The 22,555-nt window shown below is 43.5% G+C and overlaps 2 protein-coding genes across 5 annotated transcripts; one reads left to right on the forward strand and one right to left on the reverse strand.

The window, feature by feature from the left end:
• The first annotated feature begins 2,537 nt into the window (after positions 1-2,537).
• Positions 2,538-5,187, forward strand: LOC127306751 (aquaporin PIP1-1). The gene is made up of 4 exons (XM_051337456.2): positions 2,538-2,968; positions 3,702-3,997; positions 4,315-4,455; positions 4,900-5,187. Exons 1-4 carry the CDS (start codon positions 2,632-2,634, stop codon positions 4,993-4,995), a joined length of 870 nt encoding a protein of 289 aa, XP_051193416.1. The 5' UTR covers positions 2,538-2,631; the 3' UTR covers positions 4,996-5,187.
• A 1,191-nt stretch (positions 5,188-6,378) lies between these two features.
• Positions 6,379-15,556, reverse strand: LOC127306750 (mitogen-activated protein kinase kinase kinase YODA). Of its 4 annotated transcripts, none has more exons than XM_051337453.1 (14): positions 15,285-15,556; positions 13,281-14,042; positions 12,462-13,199; positions 11,287-11,374; positions 11,147-11,209; positions 10,731-10,891; positions 10,548-10,623; positions 10,173-10,232; positions 9,960-10,067; positions 8,842-9,081; positions 8,499-8,590; positions 7,415-7,976; positions 7,268-7,328; positions 6,379-6,765 (listed from the first exon to the last, which is right to left on the reverse strand). In XM_051337453.1, exons 2-12 carry the CDS (start codon positions 13,823-13,825, stop codon positions 7,463-7,465), a joined length of 2,685 nt encoding a protein of 894 aa, XP_051193413.1. In that variant the 5' UTR covers positions 13,826-14,042; positions 15,285-15,556; the 3' UTR covers positions 6,379-6,765; positions 7,268-7,328; positions 7,415-7,462. The 4 variants fall into 4 exon arrangements, with proteins under 4 accessions (XP_051193413.1, XP_051193415.1, XP_051193412.1 ...); XM_051337454.2 differs by lacking the exon at positions 6,379-6,765 and adding an exon at positions 6,788-6,921; XM_051337455.2 differs by having other exon boundaries at positions 7,268-7,967.
• Between the last annotated feature and the right edge of the window lie 6,999 nt (positions 15,557-22,555).

A 22,555-nucleotide genomic window follows, 5' to 3' on the forward strand; every position in this document is an offset into this window, starting at 1 on the left:
CGCCGGGCTAGAAACCGGACCAAGATTAAAAGCTTACTGGATAGTGCCCGGATGGCACCGGTCCAGGGGCCGGTTTGAACCGGGCCATCCGGTCAGACGGCCGGTCACGCCGGGCTAGAAACCGGGCCAGCAGGAAATCATGTTATACAAAAACTGTGATAACTTTTGTGTCCGGACCCCGATTGACATGAAACCAATTTTGTTGGAAAGATAACGACTAATAGAACCCCAACAAAAACTGGAAATATGGAGACTCCTCACAGAACATTTTAGATGATTTTAGAGAGGGAGTCTCCCACCGTCAAGAAACGGTAAAGACGTCCAAACTCGAAAACGCAATAGAAGATGCATGCGGATTCCGTTTTCGATGAACTTGGGCTTGTTGTAAAGCTAGCAACAAGCTCAAGAACCTCACACAGAGAAACACCAAGAAGCAATAGGGATATGCAAAGTATGCAAAGGATTGAGCTCCCTAAGACGATGCGATCAAGTTACCCAACCGAACGCCCCTCTTGATAGTGCGGCTATTTATCCTATAATCCGGTCTCCCAACATCCACCTTGAGACCGGTAAAAGGAAAACCTAGCAAGGCCATACCTTTGCCATGCGCATCCCGATTGATCTTGATGATAGCTCTTCAAGCTCCACTCAAGCCGGAATGCCTCACTTGATCATCGTCGCTTCGTGAAGACTCACAAATGCTCCCCCATACACCATGATGGGAAAGCTCTATTGATGCACATCTTCACATGTCCATTATCACCAAATGGACGGCAAGCTTCAAGCATGTGATCCACTTGAGATGCTCATCTTGAACTTGCCCAAATCAACTTTGTATCTTCTCATACTCACTTAAGATAGAGCATGGCTAATATTGAGTTCCACATAAGAACTCCATCTTCATTTCTTCTTCTTGATCATGTCACATATGTATCTTTAAAACAATGATCTTGATGCCAATACACAAGGTGTATCTTTATCTTCATGGCATCCATACCTGAATCCAACACATGAAATACAAGTAGTACCTATGGAATATTCCTTCATATAAACTCAATGAAAACATTAGTCCATAGGGGTTGTCATTAATTACCAAAACCACACATAGGGGCAATGTACCCTTACAGTCGGTAACGGGGAATCCGCCCTGTTCTGGGAGGACAGATGGCTGGACGGCAGATCCATCAAAGAGATGGCGCCGGAGGTATACGCGTTGGTTCCAAAGCGCCGACGGAAGGCGCGCACGGTCCATGAAGCGCAGGTTGACCGCACCTGGATCCCCGATATAGTAGGTGCACCGAGCGCCCTGGCACTGTGGCAGTATGTCCAGTTGTGGGGTAGACTCAGGGACATTCAACTATCTGGGGACCCGGACAGGTTGGTTTGGCGGTGGATGACGGATGGACAGTATTCAGCTGGATCCTGCTATGACACCCTTTTCCAGGGGTCAATCATCTCAGGGTCTTGGAAGCTCAACTGGAAATCCTGGGCGCCACCTAGGGTGAAGTTCTTTATCTGGTTGGCCTGTCTTGACAGGTGCTGGACGGGTGAGAGGTTGGCACGGCGGGGGCTGCCGCATGCGCCGAGATGCCCGTTATGTGATCAATCTGCTGAAACCATGAGGCACCTCCTTACAGGATGTTCCTTCTCTAGGACGGTGTGGTTTGAGGTTCTGTCGTGGATCCGATCCACCTCAGGCCCACCCACGGCTGAGGGTGACTTCGCGGAGTGGTGGTCGCTTGTGGTGCGGACTACCCCTCGCCAGCTGCGCAAGGGCACTTCGTCGGTTATCATGCTATCGGCATGGTGGATTTGGAAGCATCGGAACGCGGTGGTCTTCGACAATGCGCGGCCTTCGGTGACATCCTTGTTCAACGACATCGCTGCTGACGCGCGGCTTTGGGCGGACGCGGGAGCCCGAGGTGTGCGCCAGTTACTCCCCTAGTCTAGGTTTTTTTCCTTTTTCTTGGATCGAGTTGTACGGCGTGGTGTGTCCGTCCTCGAACTTGTACATAAACTCTTCTTTATCTATCAATGCATCGAAACGCAAGGCTTTTGCGTTTTCGCGAAGAAAAAAAAGTTCAGTACGATTCAGGTGCCAATTCAGATGCCTAATCAAATAGAACTCTTGTGGGCTCTTTTGCGCAGAAAAAGAAAGAGCATAGCAATATTTCAAACTTGCAGATTATCATGGAGCGTATATTTGGAATACTTTCTGAATATTTTTCCAATCCGATCATTTCTACTGTAAACACTGCGTTGCACTTTTCCTTAATCTGAGTAGGCACAGCCGCACAGCTCACTCTGAAACAACTATTCTTATTGCAGACAAATGCAATAACAGAATGCTCGTATTGGATAAGCTTAGAGACAAATGATGATAATAAAGCGAAAAAGGCACTCAACCAACTCCCACTCCATTGTTCTGCCCCCACTCGACACTCCCGTGCTCATCAGTCACCACCTCCGCTCTCTCCTTTCCAGAACCACCTTCTTCACTGTGCCGTCCTCGCTCACTGCCGCTCCTGCCTTTATTAACGCCCTCGCGCGTGCTGCACCACCTCACAACACACTCACCGCCGCTGCTTCAATCCAAGAAGAGAGAGCTAGCTGCCCAAGAGAGCGGGGAGAATGGAGGGGAAGGAGGAGGACGTGCGCCTGGGCGCGAACAAGTTCTCGGAGCGGCAGCCCATCGGGACGGCGGCGCAGGGCGGCGGTGACGACAAGGACTACAAGGAGCCCCCGCCGGCGCCGCTGTTCGAGCCCGGGGAGCTCAAGTCCTGGTCATTCTACCGCGCAGGCATCGCCGAGTTCATCGCCACCTTCCTCTTCCTCTACATCACCGTCCTCACCGTCATGGGCGTCTCCAAGTCCCCCTCCAAGTGCACCACCGTCGGCATCCAGGGCATCGCATGGTCCTTCGGGGGCATGATCTTCGCCCTCGTCTACTGCACCGCCGGCATCTCTGGTCAGCCCTACACTTCCTTCTCTTAATTAATCACCTTCTCGTGAATCGTGATTAGGCAGCCCTCAACTTTATTTGTTCTAGATTTTGCCTTGCACATGGGAATTCTTAACTACGTTCTGCTCTTCTACCTATCTATGTACCTCCCTTGCACCTGAAGTTTTGTCCTATTGTAATTTAGTATCAATTTGACATTTGGATTTGACGGCAGTACGGCACACTCTGTACTGCTGCTGTATACGAAACCCTGCTTTTACGCAAAGGCAGGATTCCTAACAATAGGATAAAGCTCATCTTTTCATATAGTGCTTCTGTAATACCCCAAATCTTAATACTCAAACCTGCTGAATTGTAGTGCACATAGACAAACATCGCTTTGATTAGTTATTTTCTCGAACACACACCAAAGTGTGTGTATCACTTTGATTAGTTGATGCTGATACTTGGAGATGAACAGATATACAGTCATATTTGTACAATTCTACCACTGCTTAAACATTGCTACGGAAAATTCAGCATTTATAGTTATAAAACCGCTTTTATTGTCAACTTGTACACTGTCTCTCGGTAAACTACCACGTCAGTAAATTTGTGGTCCAGTTTTCAGTACTGCTGCTTCTGAATCTCAGGTTCTGCCTGGTTAGTCTGAATATATGAAATCTAAGAGAGGAACAAACATGACGTAACAACAAAAACCATACTGTCTGCTAATCTCTACTATCTGCTACTGCAACAGGAGGACACATCAACCCGGCAGTGACTTTTGGGCTGTTCTTGGCCAGGAAGCTGTCCCTGACCAGGGCCATCTTCTACATAATTATGCAATGCCTAGGGGCCATCTGTGGAGCTGGAGTTGTGAAGGGCTTCCAGCAGGGGCTGTACATGGGCAACGGCGGTGGCGCCAATGTAGTTGCCAAAGGCTACACCAAGGGTGATGGCCTTGGTGCTGAGATCATTGGCACCTTTGTCCTGGTATACACCGTCTTCTCGGCTACTGACGCCAAGAGGAATGCTAGGGACTCCCATGTTCCGGTAACTACTCTACATCTTTACTACCTAGATTTGTTTGATATGTACAATACTACATGCTAAAATCGACCTCTGGCATATTCTGGTGAACATCTACCTCCTACATGTAAATACGTCTCCTGTATGTAAATACAGTGAACTGATACGTCTGAAGCTTTTAAGTGGTAATGTGGTATGCAACTGATAGCTAGAATTTAGATTCTCTTGTTGATCTTGCTTGCTCCAGCAAATTGTGGATATAGTCATCTTCTAATGTATAATTTTGCTAGCTATTTCGGTACAGATTGTAATATTTTTCCATCCGTTGTTGGTGAAAACAGATCCTCGCCCCACTTCCGATTGGATTTGCGGTGTTCCTGGTCCATCTGGCCACCATCCCCATCACTGGCACCGGCATCAACCCAGCTAGGAGCCTTGGGGCTGCCATCATCTACAACAGGGACCATGCCTGGAATGACCATGTGAGTGAAACCCACTCTGGCCTACTTGCCGTTTTCAGCAAGTTGTTCCTCTAATAATCAAACTGCTTCCGACCAAATATACCAGACATGTAATCAGCACTTCCTGTGGGGCATATTTAGTAGTTAGTTGGTGCACAGTTCTGTTATGTTCTTTAGTTCTGGAAAGTCTGAACTGATAAGGTGTATATGTAACCAACCACAATTATTCATACACTTCCTCAAAAAATGGGATAATCATACACTTAACATATAGTAGCATAGGTGTATGCTACCGACAGATGTTTATAGCTCATTTGTTCTGAAAAGTGATATGTTTCATAATATGTAGCTGACACCTATCAGTTTATATAGACAATTGAGGATGATAGCACATCGATATGTTTCCTCATGCTTAGCCTATCAATACCCTGGAGAGCTCATACCTAACCTTGTTTCATTTCACAGTGGATCTTCTGGGTCGGCCCCTTCGTTGGCGCTGCTTTGGCTGCCGTCTACCACCAGGTGATCATCAGAGCAATTCCGTTCAAGAGCAGGTCTTAAGCTGCCGCTGCTACCAATCAGAAGATCGAGCTTCTTGTGATGTCTTGTTTCCCTCGCCCTACTAGCGTGTCCATCGTTGACTCTCCATCTCTCTTTGAAATGTTCTCTCCTATCTGAATCCAGACTTGTGTAATTCGGTACTCAGCTCTGCGTGTGCTTATCGTGGATATTTAAGTCATGACTTGTTGTAGTTTCCCATTGTCTGCTCCCGTTATCGGTTATGCATTTGGAATGTCGACAACAATTCTTACATTGTCCTACCTATTAGCGAGCATAAACTACGAGGAGAGAAAACAAAACTACCGATGATCATACCGAGAAAATCCGTAACAGCAGAAGTTTTAAAAATAAGGTAGAGAAAGGTTTTGATCTGAATTGAGTAATGCTATGCTCTACGAGAGCACTGAACCCTAGTAGCGAACTCAGGACACAGGCGATGAGTGCATGCCAGTTTGTGGATTGGAGAAGTTTGATATCATTTGAATCTGCAGCGCGCAACGGTAGTGGTGGACCTGGTCGCTTTGGTAGGTTGTGGCCTTGTGGGGCAGAGGCCAGGACAACTATGAAGATGAAGTTGAAGATTATTGTTGACACACACACCGTGTAAAGGGCATAGTGCATGCTACTACATGCCCTACGCCATGGCACATGGGTTGCCTGTTGATTGTGCTGGTTGCTCTGGCGTGTCCAAACTCGTAAGGCACCAATACACACTTTCGGAAGCTGAGGGTACAGTGTGCCTTCACACTCACACAGAACCCCATCAAGGGTGCAGTAATTTCTGAACACAGATTTTTCATCCAAAAACAAAATTCCAGTGCATTTGCATGATTTGGAAGGTACGGGTTTAGCCAAGACCAAGAAGAATCAGTCTGTTAGCATGATCTCTAGTTGGTCTAGTATACAGTAATGTGGTGTAATCTGTTGGGACTTCCAGGAGTGAGGGTTTTGATTCTGGAAACTGTAATAAATCATTGTGTCAATGTTGTCAGAGTTGTGATTATGATTCGGATAGGAACTTCTACCGTAGGATCGCAAATCGTAGGATTTTAACTTTCAGAATCGTAAAATCTTATATTCTACCTAGCGGAATCATTGAATCATTCTAGTCAATTTGTATCGTAAAGTCGTAGAATCATATAGCAGAATCATGATTCTGACAACTATAATTGTGACCAACTAGCTACTAAATAAAAATCGTTAGCTGAAGCTCCTCAATTGGGAAATAAAAATCCAAGAACAGCGCACAAAAGCTCGAGAGGGACATATTTTCCACTGTAAAAAAGATGAAACTGAAGAACACACTGGGAGCTGGCTGCACCGAGGGACCACTTCATCAACTAGCCAAACAACAACAAAAAGGAAACATTAACGCGGGATACATTTTGAGGATGTTAATTCAATTAACGATCAGGACATTTGTACCGTGTCCAGAGTAATAATGGATACAATTATGGATTGGCCTAGTACTAACTACAGTTATTACAACACTTCCACTGTGGAGCTAGCATGGCAGAAGATTGCTACATGGAATGAGATTCATAATTGTTAATATTTGGGCAATAGTGAATGCCTCAATTGTTCTCATGTGCGAAACATCAGCTGCTTGATCAGTTTCATTTTTGTACAAGGGAGTTCAATGGCCTCCAAATAACATAAGAAAAAAAGATGTGAAAATGTAGATACGAGGGGTATAAAGACGCTCTAATATACAATTACGGGCCAGGTAGTCTGGCAGCCTCCGCCTTTTCCTGGTAGGGCAGGTCTCATCTGTAAATTAAGAATGCCATGTTAACATGGATTCTGACCAGGGCAGGTTTTAGTGTCCACAATGTGCATAATAATTGAAGTCCATGAGGTGATATTTGAGTTCTCCAAAAGACTAATGAATATGCAGTTAGAACTCACTTGATTCGCTTCATGAATCTGAGGCCATTTTTAGAATGTTACGAGAAGTAATTTATAAATAACCAGGCCATAAAATTTTAGCAATGAAATACACTGCTGAGTAACGGTGTTAGCTAGTCAAATTTTATGCATTGAAGATTTTGTGCCTTAAGCAGACCAGGGAAATATACAGCACTAATGGTAGTAAGTCACTAACTGATAATACCATATAGCGAGTGATGCTGTAAAAAGTGTTAATAGTGTAAATATTGTATTTCAATCCTTTTGACTGCATAGGAGAATGTAAAATTTCCTATTCCTTCGCCTTTTTGAAAAAGAAATATTGAATCTGATAGTTCTCAGTAAAGTCTGACAAGAGACGTACCTTTAGTTGAAACAATAGGAATGGCACTGGAGAATCTATATCAATTGCCAACTGTCAGCATCTGAAATAATTAGTTGGAATCATTCTGGTACTATGATACAATTCCAGGTCTTAACAAAGAGATGGGCAAACCAGCACTGGAGCTACCTCATCAAGTTCCAGCTCAATGCCTATCATGCAATCTTTGCTTGAGAATCAGTGACCATGGTTGCGTACAAGTTGTGGATTCCCAGATGTCAAGCCAAGTGAAAGTTTTAGCTTCACATGATTCCCGACCCCATGCTGAGAAACATGCTTGGAAGGCAATGTCGTATCATGCAAATCTCGCACACTCCTTCGTCTCATTTTTCCAGACTGAGGTTTTGGAATGTCAGCTTCAGAGACCACCCTCTCCTGAATGCCTGTCGAGAACTGTTGTGGTCTACCATAACGACCAATAACTGGATCTAGAGGCCGACTAGCCTGTTCATCTAGGCCTCTTGATGTAATTGTGAAGCCCTCGTTACTGTAAGCTGGTTGTCTATTATGATTAAAAGGAATAGCTCCACTGCCACCTGTCACAGGAGTGGAAGCACCCGAAGTAGTTCTGGGGCTAGAAATTGGAGATGGTGACATTCTACCATTTTGATGTTGTGGAGATCTTGACCTCGGAAGAGGACTTCCACACGGAGAAACTGGGCAAGATATATTACTCCGTATTCTAATATCGCTGCAGAGCAGTAATAATTAGAGGGCAGGCATTTTATGCAGATATAAAGGAAATCACCAGGTGCATATATTTTCTTTACAGGATTGCATAACTATGGTTGATAAAAAAGACTGCAGTAGCATAACAAAGCACAACGGTAAAATGCAATAACAATGTGAGCTTCATACACTTCTCAAGTGTTAACAGTGGGATAGGACAGCAGCAGAAATTGAAGAATGGAAAGGTTTTAATTTGTGCGCGTGTGTGTGTAGTTTCATACGCAAGTCTCATTTTCTTTCGGTATAAAGACGAATTTGCACAATTGGATGTGTGAGAGGGCAACTGTTAAAATAAAGTATGTAGCAGGAAATAGTAGTTCAGTACAATATGGAACACTGATGTAGTTGCAATAGATTGGTTGCAATTCTAATTCAGGGTGCAACATTTCCAAGCTGATAGATACTGGTTAGTTACTGCGCATTTAGGACAGTTTAGTTCGAATAGACCAAAGAATGACAATGCAGGAAATGGTGAATGGATTACCTGCGTGTTGAGGAAAATTTTGCAGCTCTTCTTTGGTAAATGGATTGCCCTTCCAGACCCAAAGAGGACATATTTCTGGTGTGCCCGACCACCTGGGATATCACAAGAGCCACATCAAACTGGGCATTCAATACACAAATAGGTCTCTCACCAAGATATATCCCTGATACCCTTTGAGCCATGGCGGAGCAAATGAAAGGAAACTATAAAGCAAAATAAAGTAAAAAAACAGGAGTTCTTATGAAATTTGCAAAAAAAAGACTATACAGCTGCATGCTCAACAATCATGATAATTTTTTAGTCTAGGAGTAACTCTTTTTCATTAACAATCAACTATTAGTACCTTATTAGAACTTGGTTTGCAAGATATGGCAGGCAACTGTTCCAATGGAGCATAGGAAACTGAATTTTCAAGCGGTGATGCACTTCGTATAAATGAATGTTGCAAAAGTTCCACTGCTGTTGGACGATTAGATGGATCACGTTGAAGACATTGTCGTATGAAATCTTTGCCCTCTTCAGAGAGGTGATCTGGTATTGGTGGCAGCTCCTTACTGTTTCCTATTTTAAACATTGCAGCAATCTGTAAATGAGAAAGAGTTAGCTGTGTCAACGTGGGAAAATAAAATACTGAAGAAAGAGATCATTGTGCCTGCATCCAGGTTAAAAAAATATATATATATATATGTGCACATTTCTTAAATGAGACTGAAAGTTGTTTCCTGATCTGCCACTCAAAAACTATGATCCCATTTAAGCCACCGAGTTCACTTTTTGGCCCCTTCATGCCACTTCCAACCATGTGGTGTTAGCCTCATGTCAAGTGGACTGCAAAAGGCCAGAGCTGCCCTTCCCAACTTTCTTCATCTTCCTCTGCTTCCTAGCTGGTAGAGTGTGCCGCCTACAACCTCCACCCCAAATCGGCTAGCCTCCTATGCCCGGACTTCACTAGATCCAAGCTGTCTGCCTCGCAAGGTAGCAGCGTTTCAAGATCTTTGGAGGGTGTACAAGAGAGATGACACGGAGGATGAAGAAATGACAAGTGACATGGTACTTTGTGAGGGTACAATTGGCATTTGACGAGAAATTGACAACTTTTCAGGGGTCAATGGCAAATGGGATAAACTGAGCTGTGACAATGGCACAAGATGGCCAAAATTTCAATCACCTTTTAACAGCAAGATTAGTGAATGGGGGCAACTTTAAGTGGCTTAGAAGGAATTGTCTCAGATATTATTCTGTTATTCTTCAACAGAAGAAATCCAAAGTGAAACAGCCCACTGACCCTCTTTGGATAAACTCGGTTGCTTTCATGCATCTCCAACAAAATGCATAACTGCTGATTATAATGCAACAGAGGCAAAAATATACAGTGTGCAGCTTAAGCAGCACTTCTCCATTGCCGAGAAATTTATACTCCATGAACAAATATAAATTGTAGCTTCAGAATCTAGTACTGACCCCTTCATATTGGCTCCACGGAGGTTTTGAGGTAGCCATCTCTAGAACTGTGCATCCTAAACTCCATATGTCAACAGAAAGATTACATCCGCTAGAATTCTTTATAACCTGCATACTTGTACGTGTAAGAGAATAGGAAAGAAGGTTGTGTGACTTGTGTTTTATATTGTTGAAGAGAAGATATCCACGAAAAGGCAAGATTTGGAGCAATACCTCAGGAGCCATCCAGTATGGGCTACCCTTCAATGAGAACGGACACTGCTGCCCATTGATCTAAAAAAATAGAAAGCAAGTTTATACAAGCTCATGACTTATGGGTAAACAAACTATTTGAGAGAGAAAAAACTCTTCTACAAGTAAGCCGGCAGATGTGTTGGCAGGGATGGAAAGGACTAAAATAAAGTGGTATTCCTATCATAGATGTTGATCAAGCTCAAGTGGTGATCAGCATGAGTGGAGAAACGCACGAAGTGTAACGTATACCATTTCATCCTACAGACACTATTTATGGTATTCTAGCTAACACTGTTCTTGTTTGAATGCTGAGCTAGTAGTATTAACAGATGGAAAGATGAACAGAAACTTAACATGTTTCGCCATTCCGAAGTCAGCAAGCTTTACACGGCCATTAGGGTCTACTAATATGTTTGCACCTTTGATATCCCTGAAATTTAGGACGTAAATACACACAAATATTAAAAGTAATTAACACTCAGAAGCATATCTAAATTTGACTAAAGAAGTAATCAATTAAAGTAAATGGAATGCTACCTGTGAACTGTATTCTTTGCATGCAAATAGGCTAAGCCCAAAAGTATTTGCTTAGTATAACTGCGAATTGCTTGTTCACCAAATTGCCCATACTCCTGGAGAAGCTTATGGATGGATCCACCAGACACATACTCAAGGTATATATAAAGCTTATCATCAACCTGTTTTGGATATATAGCTAATTATATGACGTATTTAGAAAAAAAAAACATACAGAAGAAAAGTGGGCTTGGAAAATTATGTAGGCCACATTATCTGTTGAGTTTTTCACAGAATGAAAGAAAAGGAGTTCGGAGAGCATAAACTGTTCAGCTACCAATGTGATCATAAAAAGGTGCAAGTAAGATAACAATAGTATGAGCTCTATGAAAGTATGAATACTATAAGGAGTAAATGATAACTGATGAAAATTATACCGTTTCAGTTCCATAGTATCGTACAATATTTGGATGTTGCAGCCGGCTCAGAAGTGATATTTCCTGAGAAATGAACCAATAAGCAACAATAAATCAACCAAAAAAAAATCGTGACTACTAAACATGGAAAATGGGCATACCTGGCCCAATTGTCTTGCACTTTCTTTTGACTTAGGGTCATCTGAGAAAAGAGTAACCTCCTTCATTGCACACATTTCGCCTCTATCACTGAGACAGTCATACGAATGACAAACAGCAAAAACAAATGTACAAAATTAAAGTGATGAAGCATAGGAGGAGCAATCGCAATAGAACATTCAGTGCATAATATTTGAAACAAGCGGAAATTGTAAAACTACACCCTCGTAAGCATCCTCCACTTGCCAACTCCACTCAGATGCTACTTTTTCTGTCATTTACAACCAAAACCTCAAAATACAAATGAAGCAGTAGAGTTTGACATCCTGTGTAGTAAGTCAGTGCACTCAAGGTTGCAGACATGACAGGGGAGAGTAAGAGCAAGCCGATAAAAGAACAAGTCAAAGAACGGATTTTTATTCTGTGTGATCGCTAACATGCTGTCAGGTTTGTTAGTTACTACTTTTTTTTCTAGAGTTGTTCATTGAAATTAATGAAGTAATGGCGGCAGGGATCTTTGCAGACTGAGATACTTGTGAAGTGTGTGCAGAGCACAAAATAAGCTATGAGAATGCTTTTAAACTCAAGAGTCACGGGAATGTTTGTGGACTCTGACACACAAAATTGTCGCAGGATCACTTCAATGGTAAAGGAGTAATGAGGGGACCCCGCAACATGAAGCCAACTAAGGTAATTTATTATTACCACAATTACGAATACTACAATGTTTTAGCATTAACTTATTTTCAGTGAATAGATGATGTCTAATTATGGCGGTGACCCCATTCCAAACATGCCAACTAATTAATAATTTAATCACCATATTTAATTTGCTTTGCAAATGCAGTTTGAGAAAGAATTATAGACGAGAGACATTATACAAGAGTTGGGTGAGAGGGCTTAGTAAGATTGTAGGGTGGAATTCATAGAAAGGTGCAACTTGGCTAAACACCGTTTTTTCTTGTAACGGTAGTGGTACATCAACACATCCATGAGAAGTAAATAGCAGAAGGACAAACATTTGAATGCATAGCAAGTGTGATCACAACAGAAAATACAATATTTCACCAAACAGCCTTCTAACTTATAGGTTTATTTATGAAAAGCATGCCACACTTGCATTTCTAATACATATTGAATTGAAGATCTTCAAACTTCAAGCATGGAAAAAACATACCTGTTAAAGCCAACATATACATGGCCGAACGTCCCACGTCCAATCAGCTTTCCCTTCTTCCACCGTGATCCAGGACTAGGTGGATTCTCTGCCCTACCAGGACTACGAGATATAGGACTTGCTGGGGCAGAGTTATTTGGCAAAAAGGGGGAACTGTTAGAGATGCTTAACGGTGGAAGGGGCAATCTGTGGGTTTGCTTCTTCTTCACTTCATCACGCCGATTAGTAGGAGATTCAGATGCCACCCCTCCGGCCCTTGGATGCAACGGAGAGACACTTCCGCTATGCACCCTCGAACTTGGACCAGGACTCGTCATTCTTGGGCTGGGAATTGGTGAATACTCTGGACTGCCTCGGCTAGGCTGCCAGAAGAGTTGAGCTAGCATATCACCTCCAACTGAATTATGCCCAGATGTTTGCCCTGAACCTGGACTGGAGCACTGACCAGACCCAAGGAAAGTTATATCTGCATGAGGCTTCACTGCCCAAAAGGCTGAAGTTGGGATTTGGTCAGGAAATATTGTTCTTGGGCTTTGAGAAGGGCTTGACATCAAACTATTTGGAGCACTCTCTAGTGCAACTTGTCGTGAGCTTTGTAAATTGGATTGGTAACTGTCAGTGACCGTAACACTTGGAGATGGGGAGAGAATTTGGTTACCGAGAAAAGCATTGCTCGGCTTCGTCACTTCCTTGGTGCTCTTTCTTGTGATAGCACCTGAGCACTCTTTATGCGCAAAGCTTCACAAACAGAACATGCGTGTGAGTGATTACAAAAACAAAAGGATGTTTTTGATGAAAAAAATGCACTAAGGAGCATACCTTGAACTACTCGGTGTTGCAACATTAGTCACAACTTCAGGATCATTTCCCGCAGGGCTCTGAAGCTGACAATCTCCACGATCATCACTGTCAATAGAACAGTTGCTGGAGACAGACGCAATTGGCAATTCTGTAACAGATTCGCTAGTTTCAGGTCTTTTCTGAAGCCGGTTCAGGGCAGGCAGTGGTAGTTGTTGTCCTTTATCACGTTTTTCCAAAGTGGGCTTTGAGCCAGTAATATCAGAAACAGTACGTGTCACTGCAGCACGTGATCTAGGAAGAGGAAGTGGTTGTGCATGTGCTCTATCTGCGGCAAAGCTTTGACAGCGAGAAACCTCTTTCGAAGGGGATGTGGAGCGTGATTGTGCAGTAGACCAGCAACCTTTCTCAGCGGTTGGGTTTTTACTGCGTCTGCGACTCCCTCGTGATTTTGTGCTCCCTTTTTGCTCACTTGGACTTATAAACCGCTGAAATGTGTCAATTAGATTTTCTTTGGCAGTCTTCTTTACATCTTTGGATGAAGACCTTCCCCACCATGGTGGCATGTTGAGTATGAAATAAGTTTTTAACTGAGCTATATATTTACAGTGAAGTTGTCAACTATCGTGTTTTGTCAAGTAGTTAGATGGATTAGGGCATCCATTTCACCACTGGACCAACGAAAAGCCCTCCCTCCACCCAACAGAGCACTGAAATGTAGAAATTTCCTTTTAGTGTCTGTTCATACTGAGACCTCTGCCACCGCCTTCTTCACCATAGATACTGAAATTAAATCCATAGCAAACATCACATAAATGACAATATGGAGCATTAACACGCCGCATTACTACAATTTATTACAACAGGTGAAAGAGAATGTTGATTTTCAGTAGAAATTTACATGATCGTTGAGCGGGTCATGGCGAAGCATTATTTCTTTCCTAAACTTTAGTAAATCTAAAACTAGATCAGGTGTGCATTACATTGCATGGCCTGGGGCAGAAGATGGACGACGTTGAGGCTCTCCGCCAGAGCCCATGTAACTTTGTATGTTTTGTTTTTCCTTTCAGTAACTGCAGATCGTCAAGTCCATTCCAGTGATGTTGTTTTGTGTTGAACCTAGCTACTTACAGATCGTTGTCCTAATTTCTTCATGAATTATATGGTTTGTACTGAACATGAAGAATCAAAGCAATTATTTGCTTCATGTCATCATGTGTGCGTTTAGAATGTCAGCCCTTTGTTCGTGTCTGGCATGCTTTCGTTGTATTTGGCATCCAGTGGTCCAGTCTACTTTGTTTACAACATTAATCGAGATTTCATGGTAGTACAGATAAATGAATGAGGGTGAGCTCTAGAGGAAGATAACTTTGGTAAATTATAGAGACACGGATTACTGATTCAGGTTTAGCCAAATCGTTCAGTTTTATGCAAACAATAGTCCATCTCTATCCTAATGAAATGTTTTTTTAGTAGCTGATATATGCCATGTTAATTTATGTTGAAGTTTGTAGTGTCATTTTTACACTCATAAGATAATCAGAGTTGCCCGCTCATTAAAAAAATTAAACGGTGTGCTTAAGAAGGAAATGTTACAAAGCCTAAAAATCTTGCCGTTTGATCATGTACCAACGCCTTAGATGAAGTAATGGATTGTGCATCCTCCCCTTAGATGAATGAAAAAGGGCGAGCGCTAGAGGAAGATAACTTTGGTAAATTATAGAGACGCGGATCACTGGTTCAGGTTTGGCCAAATTGTTCAGTTTCATGCAAACAACAGTTCATCTCAATCCTAATGAAATGTTTTTACTAGCTGGTATATGAAGGGCTGTAATCCGTCAGGAAACAATTTGATTCATTCTTATGTTTGAAATGCTTTTCGTAGACGATACTTCCAGAATGTGCATCCAAGCAGCAGGGCCGGATCTAGATGGTGTGCCGGGTACGCATCGGCAATCCGGCACACACGGAAATTGTTGAGGTATGTAGGATTCAACTAATCAATGGACGAAAACAAGCTCATACCTCAAAACCCAATGGCCAAAGGCTCCGACGCGGCGGGGACAGCACGAACGCGCTGTCGCAGTGGGGAAGAACGGGAACGGCGATGGCGGCGACGCGCGTCAGAGGCGGGGTGTTTGGGGAGGGGGAGGGAAAGGGGTGTGGGGGCAGGATTGAGGCGTCGGCGGCGACGGTGAGCTACGGCACGGCGGCAGCTGGAGTGCACGCAGTGGTAGAAGAGTGTAGGAGAGATTTGGGGTTGGTAGGTCGGGACTGAGGACGAAGAGGAAAGAAAGCTACGGGAGAGAGGAGATGAAGTTTGGCTGTGTACGGACATCAGATATTTTATACTCTATTTTCTTCACTAGAGTAAAATACATATACGGAGTAGTACAGTTTTTTAGTCTTAATTATTGTTATATATGTTAAGAAAACTTTAAAATCCATCAAAAAATACTACGGTATTTTTGGCATCACGGTTGATTCTGACAATCCCGCTTGGCCAACTCACTTTTGTCAATGTTTAGTTTTTCTATACTGAATTTTGAAATACACATAGAATAATCCAGCAATAAAAAAATTAGTCTAAAAACATTCTGAGGTACAAAAGCATTAAAATGCTCTTCATAGGTTCGATCCAAAGTTGAAATGGTAGAGTTTTCTCCTTTCTACAGCAATAATGAATCACTAAACCATTGTTGCCCCCTCCGTCCCACACCACTGGGCATGGTGGTTAGACAGAATAGTTGATGACATAACCAAGACGATGACGGGACTAAGCATTAGATGAGAAGGTTCGCTATAGGTTTAACAGATGGCGAGGACCCGCGTACGACCATGCCATGCGACGCTCTCCTTGGAAGAGAAGTCATGGGCCACACCGCTTGTCATGCCATGATACCCTTCTTCAAACAGCTCACAACACGGAGAAATGTCGACATAGCCATTGCTTACATTGTCGACATGTGTTATCAAGCATTAACAGAGCGGGAGACGGCGTCATGTAGGGCACTAGTGTCTTCCTTGCTCGATTAGAGTTTTCATTCTCATCATATGTCCACGAATCGTAAACCTGACGCTTACACAGTAATCGTGATACGTTAGTGTAGCCATCTATCGTGCTGGCATCACTGCACTATTTTTTCACCAAGAATCCCAACCATCGTCGCTTTGCACAGGCACGTCTGGAGCCTCCAACACGGTTGACAACAACCACTTGTGGGTATTATTTCCCCATGTCAATGGTGCATGCCCGTTGGGGATGACCAGCCTACAAAGTGCTTGGCGAAAAATATCCGACAGCATCACTTGGAGAGTTTGTCGTCGGTGTTTTTTTTTTCTAAATCAAACAAGCATGAGTTGAGGACACTACTCATGGGTTTAGTAGTGAGAGGTAAAGGTTTTTCCTCGATAGTTTATACATAAGACAGTTCGGGAGGTTAGGATTTTCTCCTAGGTTGTCTTCGACGTATATATATATCCATCAGTCTTAAGTTCCACTGCCACGAAGCCCTCGCCGCCATCATTGGTGGTGTCTGCGGGTGACGAGGTTACGGAGGCATGTGAGTTGGCTTCTATCTCCAACGCTCTCTTCGCAAAAGAACTTTGTGACTTGATCACCATCCTTGAGGTGGCTGCAAGGCCATTGCTATCCTAGTAGGATGGAATCCCAAAGGTGGAGAAGTCTCCCACGAACAAAGGTAAGAAGTGTGGCGCCATGGGGAAAACTTCCACTACTTAATAGATGAAGCTCAATCTCTTTGTCCATCCTCATCATTTGGTTTCTCTCCATGGGCTTGGGGGTGTTCATTGTCTTCAACCGACTTTTATCGTTCATGGTTTCTTTGCATTATAGAAGTGATGGGCTTTGTGGTTGTTGTATTGGGTATGGTTGTCGAATCAATTGTGCGGTGCAGTAAGAGGTTTTCATGCTTTGTGAGTAGTATGCATGTGGGACATTGTATATATTTTTTTTGCCTAGTTTTTCGTTAATAAACTAGTCAATTCTTTTCCTACTAAATAATTAATTAATGACGCAAAGCTTTTACCTTCATTTCAAAAAAAGTTCACTGCCCAACCACTTTGATTTCTTCCAACACACAGGTCACCGGCACGGCCTTAGGCTAGTCATACTGCTAGTATCTTAGGTAATATCATGCATCTTAGGTCCACAAAAATGCTGATGTGATATCTAATTAATGAGGAGAGATAAGATTAGAGTAACATATGTGGATACTGTATCATAGCGCACGTTACGAGAAAAGCTAATGCTAAATAGATCTTGTACACATATTTGTATGAGATTATACAAAACAATAAATTTAGAAGATTATGGTACTACTTTATAATATATTGATATGATAGTACGGAAATTCAATTCGGCTCCCGGGTGCGTATGCTCCCTCTACAAAAAAAACATATTTCGAAATGTCAAAAAATTTAGATCAAAAATTCTACGTGTACATCTCCATAATGTATGTGCATTTGCTAAGTTTCACGAAAAACCAATATTTTTTGTGGTCTATGTAAAAAGGAGAAATTTTATCTTGTGAAAGCATTGTTTTTAGCACTGAATTTTGTCTTTTTTACACACGTCACATGATAAGTCGATTTTTTATGAAACAACTTTGTGAGCGCGTAGCACGTGAAGATGTACGTACAAATTTTTTGTTTCAATTTTTTTGAAATTTAAAATGTACATAAGATGCATTTCAAAATATAGAGAGCATATGCACCCATGTTCCAACATATGCACCATGACCAGCTTTAGCGCAAATCAAAATATCGAATCAACCCGGCTCTTGGTCTCTCTCCGCCTTGAATTGTTTGCAAGATTACCATAGCAACCATTGCGATTGAATAATAAACATGAGACACGCTTACTCACATGGAACCGCAAATGCCTAATGTGTGTTCATACATATTCTATTGTAAAATCACGTGGGTATATTTGTTTGGATCTCGCCTGCTTGAAGACTTATCAAACAATAATTACATGGTCACCTACTGGCTCACACAAACAGATGCACGAGAAAATAACTTTTCAGTGCATACGTTGGCAGCTAATAAAGGGGTCTTTTTCAGCTCTCAGAAGAGAGAGACATCAGTGAGATGGTTCGTGTGCAATATTGTTTATTTTTTATTTTTGTCCCTAGTTTAGAATAGAGAGGAACATTATTTTTTGCCCAAAGAATCAGGACGGGCTTGGCATTGAGGTTTAAATGCTTGATTAGTAGGTTTAAACTTTTAAGAGTCCTGCTATACGTACGATAATTTGTGTCCGATACTTGTACGATCTGGCTGCGACTCTCTCGCGCGAGGCAATTCGAGGCTAGCACAGTTCGGGTCTGGGCTGGGCTGAGGTTGGATAAGAACCGGACCATCTCTCTTCTTCTGGTAGGCTAATTTCGCTTAGGCATCTCCAACTCTGCGATCTAAATGGACCCGTTGGGTCGTCCGTTTGAATCCGTTTACGTAGACAGGTGGGCCTGGTCATCGTTCTGTTTGGGTCGCGCACTGCGGCCAATGCGCGGACGCACCCTAAAAGTGAAATACAACAAAAAAAACAAAAACAATTAAACCTAAACAATATTTCATTAAACATATGCCCTATTTTGGGCAAATTTATACATATGTCATATTTTGGGAAAATTTAAACTACAAAAAAAACCCTCTATATGAGCTTTAAACTAAAAAATATATAAAACCCTATCCTAGGGTTTGAGGAGGACGAGGTGGCCGCCGGTGCACCGCCTAGTCCCTGTGGGCCTCGTCGCCGTGGGCATCGACGATGTCCCCTGGCGGCGATGCGCTGTTGTGGCTCGACCGCACCGGGGACTCCGGTCACGGCGACCACTGGGCCTCTTCCCAGGCCGAGTGGGGGTCCGGAGCCGCACGCTGCTCCGCCGCAGCAGCCCGCAGCTTCGCCTCCTCCCTGAGGCGAAGCTACCTCTCCTGCTTCGCTAGGCGCCTAGCCTCCTCGCGCCTCTCCTCCTCGCGCGGCGCCTCTCCTCGTTGCGCCGACACATGGCCTCCTTCTGCCGGAGCCTAGCCTCCTCGCGCCGCCGCAAGGCTTCCTCCTCATGGCGGGCCTAGCCGAGCAACGCCCATGCCTCGGCGTCCTCGACCGCCTGCCGGGCCTCCTCCTCCATCGCGGAGGTGCGGATGACTGCCGCGAGATGCGGCCACTTGGCCTCCTCCTCCGCCTTGGATAGCGCCAGAGCGGCGCGCATGTTCGGGTCGTCGTCGTCCTCCGGCTTCGGCACCAGCGGCGCGGGTTACGCCAATGCCGCGCCGACGCCGTGTTTGAGGGACGTTGCTGCCCAGTTGTGTCCCTAAACAAGGCCCCAAATCAATAAAGATATTGACGAAAGTAAAAAAATTCATTCAAATTTGATTATATTTTACAAGTTTGAATGAAAACAGGTAGATTATCTAACCCTAGCCCCGTCTCGTCTCGAAGGCCCCGCACGGGCGTCGTCCTGCAGTTTCTTCTGCGACTCAAACGACTCGAGGAGCGCCCACTGATGCGTCGCCGCCTTCTTCGGGTCTGGCCCATCTTCGTCGGACCAGTCGAAGTCAGGGTCGTCCTCCTCCTCCTCCTCCTCCTTCGCCTCCTCCTCCTCTTCCACTTGCGCCGCCAACGCCTGCCAGGCCGCCGCTTCCACTGCCGCCGCCTCCTCCCGCAGCTGCTGCTCTAGCTCCTCCCGCAACTGCCATTGATGGAGCTCCCGCATCCGCAACTGCTCCTGCAACTCCTCAATGTGTCGCCACTCGTACAGCTCGTCCTCTCGCCGCTGCAGCTCCATCTCATCTGCACGGCAGCGCCGCTGCAGCTGCTCTGCACGTCGCTGCTCGCCCATCTCCTCCGCCCGGATTTACGGCGACGTAGGCGAGTGGACGCCGCGTGGCCAGTCGCTGCCCTCGGCGCCGCCTCGGTTTCCACGCGGGATACCATTAAACGCCGACGACCAACCTTCTCGCATCGCGGCCGATGCGAACCGTCGCGTCCTCTCGCTGACAAGGTGCCCTAACCGCAAAAATCGTCGTGCCGCGAGACGCCAGCGCGCCCGATTCGTACCCTTCGCTAAGGGGCCGGCACGGGGTTGCCGGCGTTCTATTGGGCTCGAAAAATTGCCGGCGCTATTTGGAATGCGCCGATGCGAGTCCATTTTCGATGCCGGCTCCTAAAACACTATCAGAACCGCTATCGGGGTCGCCGGTGGAGATGCTCTAAGGGGAATGGGGCGCTAGCCTCGTCGATGCAGTCTGTGAAAAGATGGGATGGAACTCTTAAAGAAGACGGGAAATAAGGAGTGAAAAGGTGAAGTCGTGAACAGGTTTTAACGAAGTCAGCAGTATAGTGGGTTTGGTCTTGGGCTGGACTTAGGCATGGAGCAGAGAGTTAATTATGAGCTGTAACTAGCACGAGGTGTAGGAATTGTCGTATAGAGATCGGACGAGAGTTATCGTGTGTGAAGCAATTCCGAACTTTTAAATAAGGGAACGTCTACATATCAGTTGACTGAGATTTATTAAGTCTCAATCGGATGACGTAATCTGCTAATATATGCGTGAGTTCTCGTGTCTGTCTCCTCTTGCGTATTGTTGTATTTGCTCTTTACCCCAAGACTCTCACGATTGGGCGTGATTGGGCATCTAACCATCCATTCAAATAAAAAAAAAGATAGTAAGACGGTTCAGAAAGCAATGAAAATTTCGAAGTGAATCTCAATTGCAACATATATGCAAGTCAAACACTCTAAGTTGCAACCTATGTGCAAGTGAAAACACTCAGTTAAAATCAATGTGTAACTGAAAAAATCTCAATTACATCCAATATGCAACTAGCCATGTTTATTTAAAAACTTAGTTACAACTAAGCTGCAACTGGAAAAATATCAGTTGCAACCCACGTGCAACTGGCAAACATTTTTAGTTACAACCCATATGTAACTGAAAAAATCTCAGTTGCAACCCACGTGCAACTGACAAACATAGTTACAACCCATTAGTAATTGAAAAAATCTTAATTGCAACCCACCTGCAACATTTCAGTTACAGCCCACATGCAACTAAAAAAATTCAGTTGCAGACCACGTATAAATGGTAAAATTTAAGTTGCAACCCACGTGCAACTAAAATAAATCTTAGTTACAATTAAATGGCAACTGCAAAAAAAAAATTCAATTGCAACCTATGTACACGTACAACTAACAAAGTTTAGGCTACAATCCACTTGCAAAAAATCTCAATTGCAATACGTACACAACCTAAAAAATATCAACTACCATACATGATAAGTGTTATTTTTGCCACGAAATTGCAAAATCAACAAACAAAAAAAACCCACGTCGGTCATGTCAAAGCTGCGGCCAGCAGCCCACATGCACACGCACGCCTAACAAAAAGAAAGGGAGCCGCTCCATGCGTGTGTACAGTGATACACGGAAGAGAGAGAAAACTATACTAAGGAGCTGCACCAACCTTGGCACTCGAAATCTAAAGGATAATGGCGTGACTGAGATTTATTAAATCTCAGACGCCTGAGAAGTAGCAAAACCGTTTAAATAAAGATGGGGTTTTGAAAGAATTACTTTGCAACAAGTATCTTCACTCTAAAATGTTTGTCAAAAGCGATAGCAGAGCTGCTAGACTCTATTCTGGAAAAGCTTGACGAAAGTGAAAGAAGATTTTTTTCAGACGAGGTTTTTTTAAAGATAGAGATAATAAGAATACTAGATTTTAGGAGGATAATTGGTTAGGAAACACTCCTTTGTATCGTCATTGCCCGTCTCTTTATAATTTAGTTGAATGAAAACAAGATTTGGTACCGGATATTTTAGTAAATCGTCCTTTACTGGTAACTTTCAGAAGGACTCTTAACATCCAACAAGTAGGCATAATGGTTAGAGTTAGTCGAACGCCTTATGCATGTTCGGTTGAAAAATGGTAAAGATATGTTTGTATGGAGTCTTATAAATTCTTGTGTCTTTACTATCAAATCTTTGTATCTCGACTTATAAGGTGATTAAAAAATTTATCTTCGGTAATATATTTGAAAACTGAAAGTACCTTTAAAGACAAGAACTTTATGTGGTTTCTTCATCGAAAGGTTATTTTAACCAAAGATAATCTAGCTAAAAGAAATTGGCAAGGTTGCAAAACTTGTGTTTCTGCGATAAGGATGAATCTTTTCAGCACTTGTTCATTGAATGCCCTTTAACGAAAATTGTGTGGTGCATTATCTTTATGACTTTCAGTTTGTCCCCTCCAGCTACTATGAAAAATCTTTT

This window comes from Lolium perenne, chromosome 6 (genome assembly GCF_019359855.2).
Source record: "Lolium perenne isolate Kyuss_39 chromosome 6, Kyuss_2.0, whole genome shotgun sequence".
Classification (NCBI taxonomy): Eukaryota; Viridiplantae; Streptophyta; class Magnoliopsida; order Poales; family Poaceae; genus Lolium; species Lolium perenne.